The sequence below is a fragment of the Tursiops truncatus genome, chromosome 16, assembly GCF_011762595.2.
Source record: "Tursiops truncatus isolate mTurTru1 chromosome 16, mTurTru1.mat.Y, whole genome shotgun sequence".
NCBI lineage: Eukaryota > Metazoa > Chordata > Mammalia > Artiodactyla > Delphinidae > Tursiops > Tursiops truncatus.
This window is the reverse complement of record NC_047049.1, coordinates 62685634-62699600: the sequence shown is the minus strand read 5'-3', so window position 1 is coordinate 62699600 and position 13967 is coordinate 62685634. Positions and strand designations below refer to the sequence as shown.

Sequence of the window (13967 nt, the reverse complement as noted above, 5' to 3'; positions counted from 1 at the left end):
TTTTAATACAGCTTTTATTGTGAAGACAGAAGAGCTGACTTTCTCATTTTTCCCTTGAACTTCTCCCTTGATACTAAAATCAGAAGTGCATTGTGATTTCAGTACCTCTTAGTCCAGTATTGTAAATGGATGAATGTGACATTGTGTTGGTGTAATAGTTAAGATTATGTCGAGTAATGGTACACTAACCAGTTTCTATAAGAAATTACACATTTTTTGTGGTCTGGAGTTTTTGTGGTATTTCACATTTTTCCTATTTTTATGATGGGTGTTTTCATACACTATTTCATATACTTTGTAAAATGAGGATAATAAGAAAAAAGTTGATTGATATAAAGAGCATCCTTTTCTTTTCTTTAAATCAGCTTTATTTTGCAACTGAAATTCCATGATTGTAACTAAGAGACAATTCAAAAACATTTTTTTTCTCTTTCTAGAATTTGTAATTGATGATTTATTAGAAAATCTTTTGATCTGCTAGAGCTTGGAAATCTTTAAGTCCAAGAAATGGAAATTCAACAAACTAGATTAATTTAGGAATTAATTGTAAAGACTTCCATTTTTCTTTAATGTAATTCTTTCATTTTCAGGGAATTACTTTTAAACGTGTAGGTGTTCCTTCTACAATGGATTTAGTTAAATCTAAAAGCATGGATGCCATCAGGTATGCTTTCTGACCTTGCTGAATGATTTTTTTCTTTTGTATTAGGCTATACATCTTTAAGCTCTCCTAGTTCACATATCAGAAAATTTAATCACCAGTTTTACCAGCAGACATTTAATTATATTAAAATACGAAAACGTTTCTCTCTTTTCCCATTCATTCTCTTGTCTTTAATTTTTCCCCTTTGTCTTGACCAAGAAAATTTACTATTTTTAAACCATAGGTCTCTGGCTTGCGTTTCTTATGCTGCTGTTGATTTTTTCCGACCATCAGCTCAGAGACTGATAGAAGAGAAAGGGGCAGTGGATGCATTGGCTGCAGCATTAGCCCACATCTCTGGCGCATCAAGTTTTGAACCACGTTCTTTGATCACCTCCGATAAGGTAGAAGTCTGTGAGAAAATTGCATGTGGTTGAGAAGGATTAAAATTGAACCATAGATATCTCTCTATCTGGAGGGAAATATAGGACATCTTCACTTTGCACAGTACGTTGTTAACTGAAACTTGCATACCAGAACCTAGTCCTCATTTTGTTTGCCATGGAGCCATGCAAATCAAGAAGTAGACTCTGCAGCTAACACAACACCATTGCAAAGTAAGGATTGCTTGTATATGTGGAGGGTGTCTGTGTGTGTGTGTGTGTGTGCGCGCGCGTGCGTGTGTGTGTGTGTGTAAAAAACACCATCTGATCTTTCCCCCTGCCAGTTCAGTATCAGATGTCAAAACAAACCATACCCAGAGCCATATATTCCCATTATAAAGGTATATTTTACTCTCTATAATTAGTAAGTAATCTGTGGGAAGATACTTTAGCACTGAGCAAATACCCTATCCCTAATAACCCACCAGATACTTCTTAAGAAAACATTTAAACCATACTTCTTAAGCAAATATGAAGATAGACTTTTAAAGCTAAGAAGTATGTAAGAGGTAATTTAATCCCAACTTTTATCTAATAAAAGTATCCCTCTTTGGCAGATGTGTCATCTATCCTCTGATTAAATATCTTAGCAACAGGGTGTTAGTGGTTTGATATTTCTTTTATGGGTTAAACCAAAATCCGGTCTTTACCATGAATGTCCTGTAGGGTCTTCCCTTGCTACCTCTTTGGCCTCACCTCCTATCACTCTCCCCTTGCTTGTTTTCACTACCCTAACCTACTTGCTGATACTCAAACATAAACTTAATCCTACAAAAGGCCTTTATACTTATTTGTGCTGTTTTGAAGGTTCTTTCCTTTTAATAACCTTGGCTCTCTCCTTCACTTCATTCAGGTTTCTACTCAGATACCACTGTGTCAGAGAAGTCTTTTCCTCATCACACTCTAAAATAGCTTACCCCTCCCTTTACTCTCTATTTTCATTTTCTTCCCCTGCTTTATTTTTTTTCATGATTCTTGTTACTATCTGACATTATATATATTTCCTTATTTGTTCACTGTCTCCTCTCCCACCATTATCCAGTGCCGCCATGCCAACCCCCTGCCACACACACACTAGAATGTAACCTCCATGAGACAAAGGACTATTTACTGCTGAATCTCTAGCACATAGAGCATCTCTGGCACATACATAGGGGGCACTCAAATATTTGTTAGATGACTGCCTCCCTATATCTTCTTCATGTTGATCCTTTTGTTGTCCAGTGAAGTTCTACAGAACAAGTAATTTTTGCTTATGTAATAGTCCTTCAGAAGTTTAAAGAGGTTTATGTCCTCTTGTTTTTCCACTCAAAGCTAACTTTGATTACTTCAGCATTTCCTTAATTCTCCACTACCTTATCTTTTCTGGGATGCTCTAGTTTGTTTAATTTCCTCTTAAAAAATGATGGTTAGAGTTAAATGTAGTCTTTACAGCAATGTATAGAAGAATGGTACTTTCAATTATCTATAAACATTAGTCTTCTATTAATATAGTTTCAAAGAAGTTGTTTTCTCAGCAGTCATGTTATACTGTTGGCTCATAAGAAGTACATGGTTAAGTCAAAAAGGGCTATCAAGTTAGAATGTCATTGTCCTGCTGCTGCTGCTTTTTTCCCAAACATAATGTGACTTTTATTCCTTAAGGGGTTTGTGACCATGACTCTGGAAAGCCCAGAAGAAATACAGGATGTTAGCTGTGCTTGGAAAGAACTCAACAGAAAGCTGAGTAGTAATGCTGTGTCCCAAATTACCAGAATGTGCCTCCTAAAAGGAAATATGGTAGGCTTTTCTAGACAACTGCCGTACGATTATAAAGACTAGCAGATTCTTTTTTTTTTTTGAAGCCTAATGGGATGTTCTCCATGTGTTAGTATGTTTCCACTTGTAAATTTGGGGAGTTATTTAAGTAACCCATTCCTCTAGAAAGCTGTAAAGTCATTCTGCTTAATTTGACTAATATCCGAGTTTTCTAAGTTTCTGCCTTTGTATACATATTACATGTGGTTGTGTGTGTTTATTTTCTAAGGTTAAGTAACTTATAATTGCAACAGCTAAACAGCTCTATTTTTTAGAGAATACACAATATTGGTTTTTAAGTGGCCTGCTGTTGATTGATAATGAGGATAATAAAGTGAATTAAGTATTTTCATAGAATTATGAAATAGCAAAGTTAAGACCATCTGTAATATAAGTGACTGATTTCTTCTAATGGTTTTGAGAAAAGATGTTACATTTATTCATCTCACTTGACAACATAGGTTCATTCTAGTCTGTAATTTATTAGCCCATTTGTTGGAAATAGTTATCTTTCTCAAATTTAATACTACTTACCTCGAAAAAAGATCAGTGGCAAGTATGAGACAAATATGCACATTCAGAAAAATTGTGGAGGGGAAGGAAAATATACCAAGGTCCTTAGGGCAAAGCTATATTTGAATATTAAACTAACTTGCAACTTATCAGCAACCAAAACCAAAGAGGAAGCATCTTAGGTTACTTCATTCTCGGTATCTGATAAACATTTCAGCACTTTACGAGAGAGAGTTTCTGGCACTACATTTTTAAAGGAGTTTATTAGATGGGTCATTTTACAAGGGACATGGAACATTATAGTGTCTACAAAAACTTTTCTAGAGAATACTCTAGATTCTCAGTAGTAGTCAGTTCTTATTAGATACTGGTTTACTCTTAGATTTAGGAAGTACAATTAGCAGCCATTCTGTGTCATGCATTATTATATATTAGTTGGTTTAGTCCTATAGGCAATCATGGGACAAGCTCAATCTTTTTTTAGCTAATACAAGATTACAAGCAGATATTTTAAAGAATCAACTCATATGCATCTAAATAAAAATTTTTTCATTTTGCTTTTAGGGTGTTTGCTTTGATGTTCCCACAACTGAGTCAGAAAGGTTACAGGTATTAAATTTTTTTTTTAAATAAATTATTTATTTTATTTTTGGCTGCATTGGGTCTTCGTTGCTGCACATGGGCTTTCTCTAGTTGCAGCAGGCGGGGGCTGCACTTTGTTGCAGTGCGTGGGCTTCTCATTGCAGTGGCTTCTCTTGTTGCAGAGCACGGGCTCGAGGGTGCGTGGGCTTCAGTAGTTGTGGCTCGCGGGCTTAGTTGCTCCGCAGCATGTGGGATTTTCCCGGACAAGGGCTCGAACCGTGTCCCTTGCGTTGGCAGGCGGATTCTTAACCAGTGCGCCACCAGGGAAGCCTGGTATTTAAAAACTTTTGTCTGTTAAATAGTTAAGTATGTTTCTCTAAAAGATAAGGATTAAAAATAACATAGTCATAATATCATTATGACATTGATTGAGGCTAAATGCCTAAATCATTTAACAATTCCTTAATAAAATAATAATAAATAATAAATATCCAGTCTGTATCATGACTTAAAACATTTAAAAATTATGAATAATTTCAAACGTGAAAAAATAGAATTGCATACTGAATCCTCATGTACCCATCACCCACCTTCCACAGTTATCAACTCATGGCCAATTGTGTTTCATGTCTACTTCCATCCACTTCCCCACTCTCTCCTGTATTCTTTTGAAACAAATTCTAGGAAGTCTGTCATTTCAACCATAAATATTTCTATATACCTAAAATATTAAAAACACTTTCCAAAAACACAATCGTAATACCATAACTAAACCCCCCAAAATAATAATTCCTCAATATTATCCAATTTTCTGTTTAAATTTTCCCTCTGTCTCCTACATCTTTTTAAATATAAGGAGGTCCATAAGGTTCATACATTGTAATTTTATGTTTGTCTCGTTTACTTTATAGGTTCTCCTTCCTTTCTCTCTTTCTTTAAAAAAATTTTCCTTGTATTTTATCGGTTGAAGAAAGAGATTGTCCACTAGATTCCTACACTGTGGAATTTGTCTGTTACATCCCTGTGCATATTTATATACATATTTTGAAACAAGAATGGGATTATTTGGTTTTTAAAGTCTTTTTACAAATTCAGAATATATTGTAAACACATTTCTTTGTCAACTGTACAGTTACTTGTTTTTATTGGCTCCCTGGCATTTGGCCACCTGGGTGGCCAACTTAATGTCCTATTTTCTGACATTTAGATTATTTCTAATACTAATATTCCATTATAAACAGGTCAGCCTTAAATGTTGGCATAGCTAACTCTTTATGCATTGCCATGTTTGTCTCTTTAAGATGAACTTCTTAAGATGTCTGCTTGGCCAAAAGGTGTGTGTATTTTTAGGGCTTTGGTCATATATTGCCACCAGTGGTGTATGTGGCTGTTTGTCTCTGCTCACTATTACCTGAAGGTATTTTAATATTAACTTGCCTTGGCAACTCATGATCACAATGAAAAACAGTTAATGTAGCAGGATATGACATACCGATGCTCTTATGAGCTACAATGATTTTTTTTTTTTTTTTTTTTGCGCGGGCCTCTCACCCTCGCGGCCTCTCCCTCTGCGGAGCACAGGCTCCAGACGCACAGGCTCAGCAGCCGTGGCCCACGGGCCCAGCTGCTCCGCGGCATGTGGGATCCTCCCGGACCGGGGCATGAACCCACGTCCGCTGCATTGGCAGGCAGACTCCCAACCACTGCGCCACCAGGGAAGCCCCTGCAATGATTTTTATATCTTGAGTTGTTTACCCCGATACCAAATTGTTTCCAATGGCTACATTTTTTAGTCCCTGGCTGGTGTTGACAGATTTTTAATCTCAGCTCACACTCCTTGCTTCTGTCAATGTATCTGCTGAAAGCAATGTACTACTTATTAGTGACTTATTCGTTTTGTGCTGAGAAACTGGTGCTCTCTTTTAGAATGTGTAAACTGAGTAGGAATTTAGAGTCCCAAAATCAGCCTGAAAATTTCTCCTGAGACTAAAACTTAACTTCTAGAAACTTTTTTTTTGGTGGAGTTGGCACTGGGGAGGGGAACAAAGCTTTGTATTGTTATGTTAAATTTGAGATTTAAATTTTAACAGGATCGATTTTTTTCATTTTTAATGACATTTATTTTCTTTCTAATTTTACAAGCAGTACATGTTTATCGCACACAACTAGAAACACATGGAAGAATAAAGTAAAAAACAACAAGCGCTCATAATCCTCACCCCCCAGAGATAACCACTGTTAGCATTTTGAAGAATTTGCTCCCATTGTCTGCATTTTTTAAAAAATTGAAGTATAATTGACCTACAAAACTGTGTTAGTACCAGATATACAATATAGTGATTCAATATTTCTATATATTACAAAATGATCGCTGTGATAAGTCTAGTTACTGTCACTGTTCAAAGATATTACAATGTAATTGACTGTGTTCCCCATGCTGTACATTTCATCCTTGTGATTCATTTATTTTGTAACTAGAAGTTTGTACTTCTTGATCTCTCTTATGTGTTTCACTCATCCCCCCATCTCCCTCTCCTCTGGCAGCCACGTGTTTGTTCTCTGTATCTGAGTCTGTTTCTGTTTTGTTTGTTCATAAAACTTAGAAACTTTAGTGAATGAGCTTTGAATATGTTTTTGTTTTCTGGTCTTCTGTTTTGTTCTAGATACTTTGAGCTTAATGGCTAGATGGCCTTTAGCTAATGGATATGAAAAGAGTCTTCTATATTCACGTGTTTGCTTATGGTTTCTATTTTGCATTTATATTAATCCTGTAAATTATCCCAACAGGCAGAGTGGCATGATTCAGACTGGGTACTCTCAGTGCCAGCCAAGTTGCCTGAAATTGAAGAATATTATGATGGAAGCACATCTTCTAATTCCAGACAGAGGAGTGGCTGGTCAAGTGGCCGGTCAGGCCGGTCGGGCCGGTCAGGTGGTCGATCTGGTGGCCGGTCAGGTAGACAGAGTCGACAGGGGAGTCGGTCAGGAAGTCGACAAGATGGTAGAAGACGAAGTGGGAACAGAAATCGGTCAAGAAGCGGGGGCCGCAAGCGGAGTTTTGACTGGGATAGTTAATCTACCAGTGTGAGCTTGCCTATTTCTGCCTAATCATGTACATTATCCACCAAAAATTAGGTCATCATAGTTGAGGTCTGTGTCTGCTTTTGGCAAAGAAGTTGGTTGTATTTTTTTAAAAAGTATTTCACAAGAATGGTTGTAAACAAATCTACTTATCCAGTTATACCTTTGAATAAAAAAGTCTCCTTTTATTGTCTCTTTTCACTGTGCATTAAGAATTTTCTCAATGTAATCTTTTAAAATTTCTTCTAAAATGTGGCAGTTAAGTCAATCTTAAGGTTACTTGCATTTTACAAAATGTGGTGTGTCTGTATTCAGATCACTTCTTCCATAGGATATACGGTAGAAAATAAGAAATCCCTTCTACATTAAAGGGCTGTATAGATTGGTGACATGATTGGTTAGATGTAACATTTTAAATTTTAGATAAAGTTAGTTAAAAGATGTGCAAGCAGTGCATACTCAATAATTTATTCAACAGGTATTGGTTGAATGTCTTCTATGTGCCCATCACTATCCTAGTCCCTAGGGACATAGTAGTGAATAAGGCATGGTCACTATCTTCAAGGAACTTACAGTCTAAAGAAGCAGTTATGGTTGAGATTAACACCTAATATTTAGGATGAAAGTAGGTATGGAATGCTAAGGATTTAGTTGGAGTGCACCTCACCAGCCTTAGGAGTCAGGCTTTTAGAAGAAGTGATACCCAAAAGGAGATGTAAAGCAGAAGTATAAGTTGATCTAGCCAGTTTAGAAGGGAGAGAGGGTTTGCAGTCAGAACAGTACAGGCACACCTTGTTTTATTGCATTTCGCAGATACTGTATATTTTACAAATGGAAGATTTGTGGCAATCCTGTGTTGAACAAGTCTATTGGTCCCATTTTTCTGACAGCATTATTTTTTAATTAAGGTATGTACATTGTTCTTTCAGAGATAATGCTATTATACACTTAATAGACTCTGGTATTGTGTAAACATAACTTTTATATGCACTGGGAAACCAGAAAATTTGTGTGACTCACTTTATTGCAGTATTTGCTTTATTGTGGTGGTCTGGAACTGAACCTGTAATATTTCCAAGGGATGCCTGTATATGCAGAGGCCCAGAGGCAAAGAATAGCACTGTAAGTCTGAGGATCTCCAAATAGTTCAGTATGGCGTGCATGTGATAGAGGACAGGAATAAGAGAAGGAATTAGGGACCAGACTTTAAAGGTCCTATGTGCATTTTTAAGGGGTTGAAATGTTTTCTTGAAGGCAATGGGGAATCATTAAAGAGTTTACAGTAAGGAGTAATGATGAGATTTGTGTTTTAGAAAGATTACTGAGGAGGTTGGATTGCAGAAGGGCCAGACTGGAGACTAGTAGCCCTCTTAAGATGCTGTCAGGGTAATCCAAGGTAGAGGTGATGGCGGTCTGCACTAATGATAGGTAACATATTTTGAGTAATGAGAACTGAGGCACTTGAGCAGTTGTTGCTTGTGTAGAATCACACAGCTGGATAATATATAGTGGAGTGAGGATTTGAACCAAGTCTAGCTTCTGAACCAGTGCTCTTAACCACTGTGCTAGATAGTGGCAATGGACTTTGAGGAACATGGATAGATTTCAGAGGTTTTTAGGAAATGGAATTGTTAGGACTTAGTGCTTTGAATTGGAAGATAAGAGAGGCAGAAGAATAAAACCTAGGCTTTGTCACTGAGATAGGTACTAGAACAAAGCAAGAAGAGTTATGTGGGGAGAGAGTGGGAATATGATTAGTTCAGGATTAGATGTATTTTAATATTGAGTAGTCCATGAGATATAGCAGAGGAGATAAACAGTAGGCAGTTGGATTTATAGGTCTGAAGCAGGAGAGAGATCTGTTCTAAAGATTTGGGAATAATAAACAAAAAATGGTAATTGTAGTTAAGTTAGTAGATGAGATGATCCAGGGAAAGTATAGTGAGGTAAGAGGGCTGAAAAGAACCCAGAGGCACACCAACATACTTAACTGCATAGCAGAGGAAAGGGGATCCCACTGAGAAGGGATGACAAGAAGAGGGCATAAAGCCCAGAAGTACAAGGCTTTCAAAGGAACCAGAAGACAAGTCTGAAATGGCCCTTGGATTTGGCAAAAAGACATTGACATGGGGAGCAACCATATATATATATATTTTTTAATTTAATTATTTATCTTTGGCTGTACTGGGTCTTCGTTTCTGTGCGAGGGCTTTCTCTAGTTGTGGCGAGCGGGGGCCACTCTTCATCGCGGTGCGTGGGCCTCTCACTATCACGGCCTCTCGTTGTGGAGCACAAGCTGCAGAGGCGCAGGCTCAGTAGTTGTGGCTCACAGGCCCAGTTGCTCCGCGGCATATGGGATCTTCCCAGACCAGGGCTCGAACCCGTGTCCCCTGCATTGGCAGGCAGACTCTCAATCACTGCGCCACCAGGGAAGCCCCGGGAGCAACCATATTAATAGAGTATTGAGAGTAGAAGCTATTTAACTGTGGCTTAAGCAGGAAATGGGAGATAAAGCAGTAGGGACAACAAACATGAACACGTCTTCTAGAAATTTGGCTGTGAATTCAAGGGAAGAATAAGCTAAAGCTGGACGTAGAAGAAAGGATATGAAATTGCAGTGAGAATTTTGTGTTGGTGAGGTGGAGAGATGAGGGAAATCGGAGCATGGTGAAATACTAATATGGGAGGGAGCCAGAAAGGAGGCAGGAGGAGACAGAATGAATGTATGATGGAGCAAAATCCCTATGAGGACCCAGACAGATGAGCTCAAGCACACTCTGGAGATTTTAGCCTTAGATGGTAGAAGCACATCTCTAACATTTTGTCAGAGGAAAGTATGATTATCATGTAGGTGTTTGCAGGTATTAAGGTAAAAAGTTGAGGGAGTGCCTGCCTGATGTCTTCTGTTTTTTTTTTTCCCTGTGGTATTTTTGCATGGTCATCCACTGAAGGTGAAGAGGGAAGTAGTACGCTAGGAGATTTGAGGAGAGTGGAGAAATGCTCAGGTATTGACTACAGAACATGATGAAGAACTCCTCAGGCAAACTAGGGGTCACAGCTGAGGTGAGAGACTGAATTTGTAGTGGCATTAGTCAGAGTGATTATGTGATTTCCTATGACAACCCTCAGCATCAAGTTGTAGGAGTGGAGATGGGAGACAGTTGATTGAGGATTGGGGTTTTGCTCTGTAAGATGAAAGGATGACAAGGTGAAGATGTTAAGGACTCAGCAAAAGTGATTAGAGTAATGGTCCAAGGAATCTAGACTGCTTAGGGATTGAAGTGGAGATGGGGTTGATAGCAGGGAGGACGTAGAAGGGGCATGGGAGTGAAGGTCAGTGAGGGCTGACTGAATTTGAGATTTCAAAAGTGGAGCAGTTGAGGAGAAGACAATTGCAGAGTATGGTGGTAGGCCTGTTGGGGGCAAAGGTTATTTCAGTTGAGGTGGTCAAAGAACTGAGAAGCCAGTGTTATGTGGATGGTTTTCATGGACGGTGAAGTCCTCTCGAATGAAGACAAACAAGGACTGAGGAGGGAGAGGAAGACTAACCCAGGTGCCAAAATACCAGGAAGTGGTGGAGGTTGGTAAATTACCTGAATTAGCAGGGGGGAAAGGTGAGATTACCACAGATTTTCAAAGGGACCAGGGCGTTTATGTGAAAGTCAAGGAGTAATAATCAGGAAGCTTTGGGGAAGAGAGGAGGACACCAGTGTATATCGAATGTGAGGGAATAAGCAACATATGTATGAGAAAGCTATATGGGAGTATTTTCCAGTAAGAGCCAGATTTTAGTTAAACCAAGGAGGGAAGAAGGACTCTCAGTGCTGGATTGAGAAAGGGGGAAGTTTTGATTATAGGCAGTGGGATTCCAGATAGCTATGACTGGGAGGAGGGGATCTCAGTTGCCTCTGCATCTGAGTAAATGTGAGCTCTGTATTTATACCCAAGATGGAATAGGGGCTCCATTCCTACTGAGGTGCTTGGTTCACCAGCACCTACTGCAGGTGCTGTGTTCCTACGAGGTGCCAGGCACTATGTTTGGGATATAAAGGTGAATAAGGAGTTCTCAGTCTCTGCCCTTGAGAGCTCAGAATCTAGTGAAATAGATGGACACATAAACCTAGGTCCATGTCAGTGACTAAGTGTGATGATTTGAGAGTTCTGAACAAGGAAGCCTAGCTCACCCCAGGAATGCAGGTGGGAGTTCAGAGAAAGCTTTTGGGCCATGATGACTGAATGTGAATTAAGTGAGGTAAAAGAGACAGAAGTGGGAACATGCATCCAGGCAAAGGCACAGAATAGTTAATAAAACACAGCCTATGTATGGCGAACTGTAAGTAGCTCTTGTTGCCAGGATCTTAACTATGAGGAAAGCAGTGGTGAGAACACGACAAGTGTCATATCTTGTGTGTGTTTTTTTTTAAGTGTCATATCTTGAAAGGCTTCATAGGCCTTGTTTTGGACAGCCACAGAAGGGTTTCAGGGAGGAAAGTGAAAAAGATAAGCATGTAGGCAAATGCCAGCAAGGGGGAGGATGGATTTAAGGGGTCCTCCTGCTAAAGGCTGGCTTCCCTATTAGCAAGGAAAGGGGGACAGATCCTAAGAAGATAAAATACCTTTCCATGTCTCCTGAAAGAAGGAGGGGGCAGGGCAAATTCCTCACCAAATTCTCAGCTTTGGACTGCATTCAGCCACTTATATTTACTCTGCTCCTTCTTCACAGAGCCCAGCAACTTCATGGCTCCACCTTTTGGCTATTCAGAGCCTTCTGTTTAGTACTCTGTACCCTAATGTTGTGGTCCCTTAATATCTACTTGAACTTGAATCTATTACCCTGATCTTCAGCTTTTGAATTTGTAAATAATATGTTTTATTCCCTTCAGCATTATAAATCTGAATAATAAATTCACATTTAGGTGTGAATGTCTGAGAGCCTTCTCTCACATTATTTTTGTTTTGTATAATTTGGGAGTAGTGCTTAATAGTCATTTTTAAAAAACTATATTCCTTTTCTTTTTAACAATTTTTAAAATTTTTATTTATTTATTTTTGGCTGCGTTGGGTCTTTGTTGCTGAGCGCGGGCTTTCTCTAGTTATGGCGAGCGAGGGCTACTCTTCGTTGTGGTGTGCGGGCTTCTCATTGCAGTGGCTTCTCTTGTTGCGGAGCACGGGCTCTAGGCGCGCAGGCTTCAGTAGTTGTGGCTGACGGGCTCTAGAGCGCAGGCTCAGTAATTGTGGCGCATGGGCTTAGTTGCTCCGCGGCATGTCGGATCTTCCAGGACCAGGGATCGAACCCATGTCCCCTGCATTGGCAGGCGGATTCTTAACCACTGCGCCACTGGGGAAGTCCCAAAACTATACTCCTTTTAAAAAATATTATAATAGTAATATATGTCCATTGTTGAAAATTTGAAAAAATAGAGAAGCAAATGGAAGAAAATTAAAACCACCTATAATACCTCTCTCAGAGATAATTACTGCTAACATTTTGTGGTGTAGACTTTTGAATTCACTGTGTGTGTATACAAACTTTTTGAAATAGAAATTCTCCCAATTTTATGAAAACATATTACATCATCTACATCAGAGGAAACTGGTCTGGCAGAATCAATATTCAAGAAGTACTTCCCGTTTCCTATCAAATGGATATAAGACCCATATATTCTACTTGTTACTGAATTTTGTACTGATGATTAGATTAAATACAGTAATTTGGCCACCTTTGAGCCAGAAAGGGCCTTTCGCATGTTTCCTCTTGGAATTTTGGCCTTGTGCCTATGTGCAGGTATGTTACAAAGGAATTTATATACTTTATAAGCCTTGACAAAAATTTTCCATTTAGTACCATTTTGGGCTTACCCTGTTGCTGAACATCTGTTGGTAATAAAAATGTCCCCGGGGCTTCCCTGGTGGCGCAGTGGTTGAGAGTCGGTCTGCCTATGCAGGGGACACGGGTTCGTGCCCCGGTACGGGAGGATACCACATGCCGCGGAGCGGCTGGGCCCGTGAGCCGTGGCCACTGAGCCTGCGCGTCCAGAGCCTGTGCTCCACAACGGGAGAGGCCACAACAGTGAGAGGCCCGCGTACTGCAAAAAAAAAAAAAAGAAAAAAAAAATGTCCATGTACTGTGTACAGCCATATCATATACTGCAGTATCACATAATTTTGTGGTTTATTAACCAGACTGCAGGTTCCTAACTGCTTTCCTGCCTGGGCATACAACTAAAATTTATTTCAAAGGGTTTCTTCCTTATCCCACTACTAGTGGTAGGCTAGTGTGTGTCAGGCACTGTCCAAAATCTTAAGGATACAAAGAGAAATCAAAGCTCCTGGCTCAAGGATATCAGAGTGTAAGTGAAAGCATTGTTGTATATTTACATAAATTTATCTGCTAAAAAATTGACACTGTGAAACAATAATTTGTGAAATATGAAAAATTTCCTTTAAACTGTCAGATTAAAAAATGTGCAGCAAAAACTAATCTTATGAAATACAGAAATAGAACTTCCAGCATTTTCCTTTGTCATAAAATGATTACATTTTGAATTGTCTTTCTAAAAGCCTTGAGGTACCTATGAGGTTTTTTTTTCCCCATGGTTTTATTTTATTTTTTTATTGAAGTATAGTTGATTTACAGTGTTGTGTTAGTGTAGGTTAGTGATTCAGTTATACATCTCTATGTATTTTTTTTCAGATTATTTTCTCTTATAGGTTATGACAAAGTATTGAGTATGGTTCCCCCTATGAGTTTTAATAGCTCTTATTTATTGTGCTCTGAGTGCCAGGCAATGCTAAACCTTTTTCATTCATTATCTTACTTAATTTTGTCAACTGATGAAATAGGTTTTCTTATCCCCATTATGCATGAGAAACTCAGGTTCAGGTTAAGAAATACACACATTTGTCAT

General features: G+C 38.8%; 1 protein-coding gene across 2 annotated transcripts in view; it reads left to right on the top strand.

Moving 5' to 3' along the window:
• The window catches only part of DDX50 (DExD-box helicase 50), a 31288-nt gene extending 24028 nt beyond the window's left edge, over positions 1 to 7260 (top strand). For both annotated transcript variants that reach the window (XM_033841801.2, XM_004332471.3), the window contains 5 exons: positions 591 to 664; positions 888 to 1047; positions 2731 to 2865; positions 3961 to 4005; positions 6766 to 7260. In XM_033841801.2, coding sequence (XP_033697692.1) covers positions 591 to 664; positions 888 to 1047; positions 2731 to 2865; positions 3961 to 4005; positions 6766 to 7053 — 702 coding nt within the window. In that variant the 3' untranslated portion in view covers positions 7054 to 7260. The remainder of the gene's footprint in view (positions 1 to 590; positions 665 to 887; positions 1048 to 2730; positions 2866 to 3960; positions 4006 to 6765) is intronic.
• Positions 7261 to 13967: the final 6707 nt, after the last annotated feature.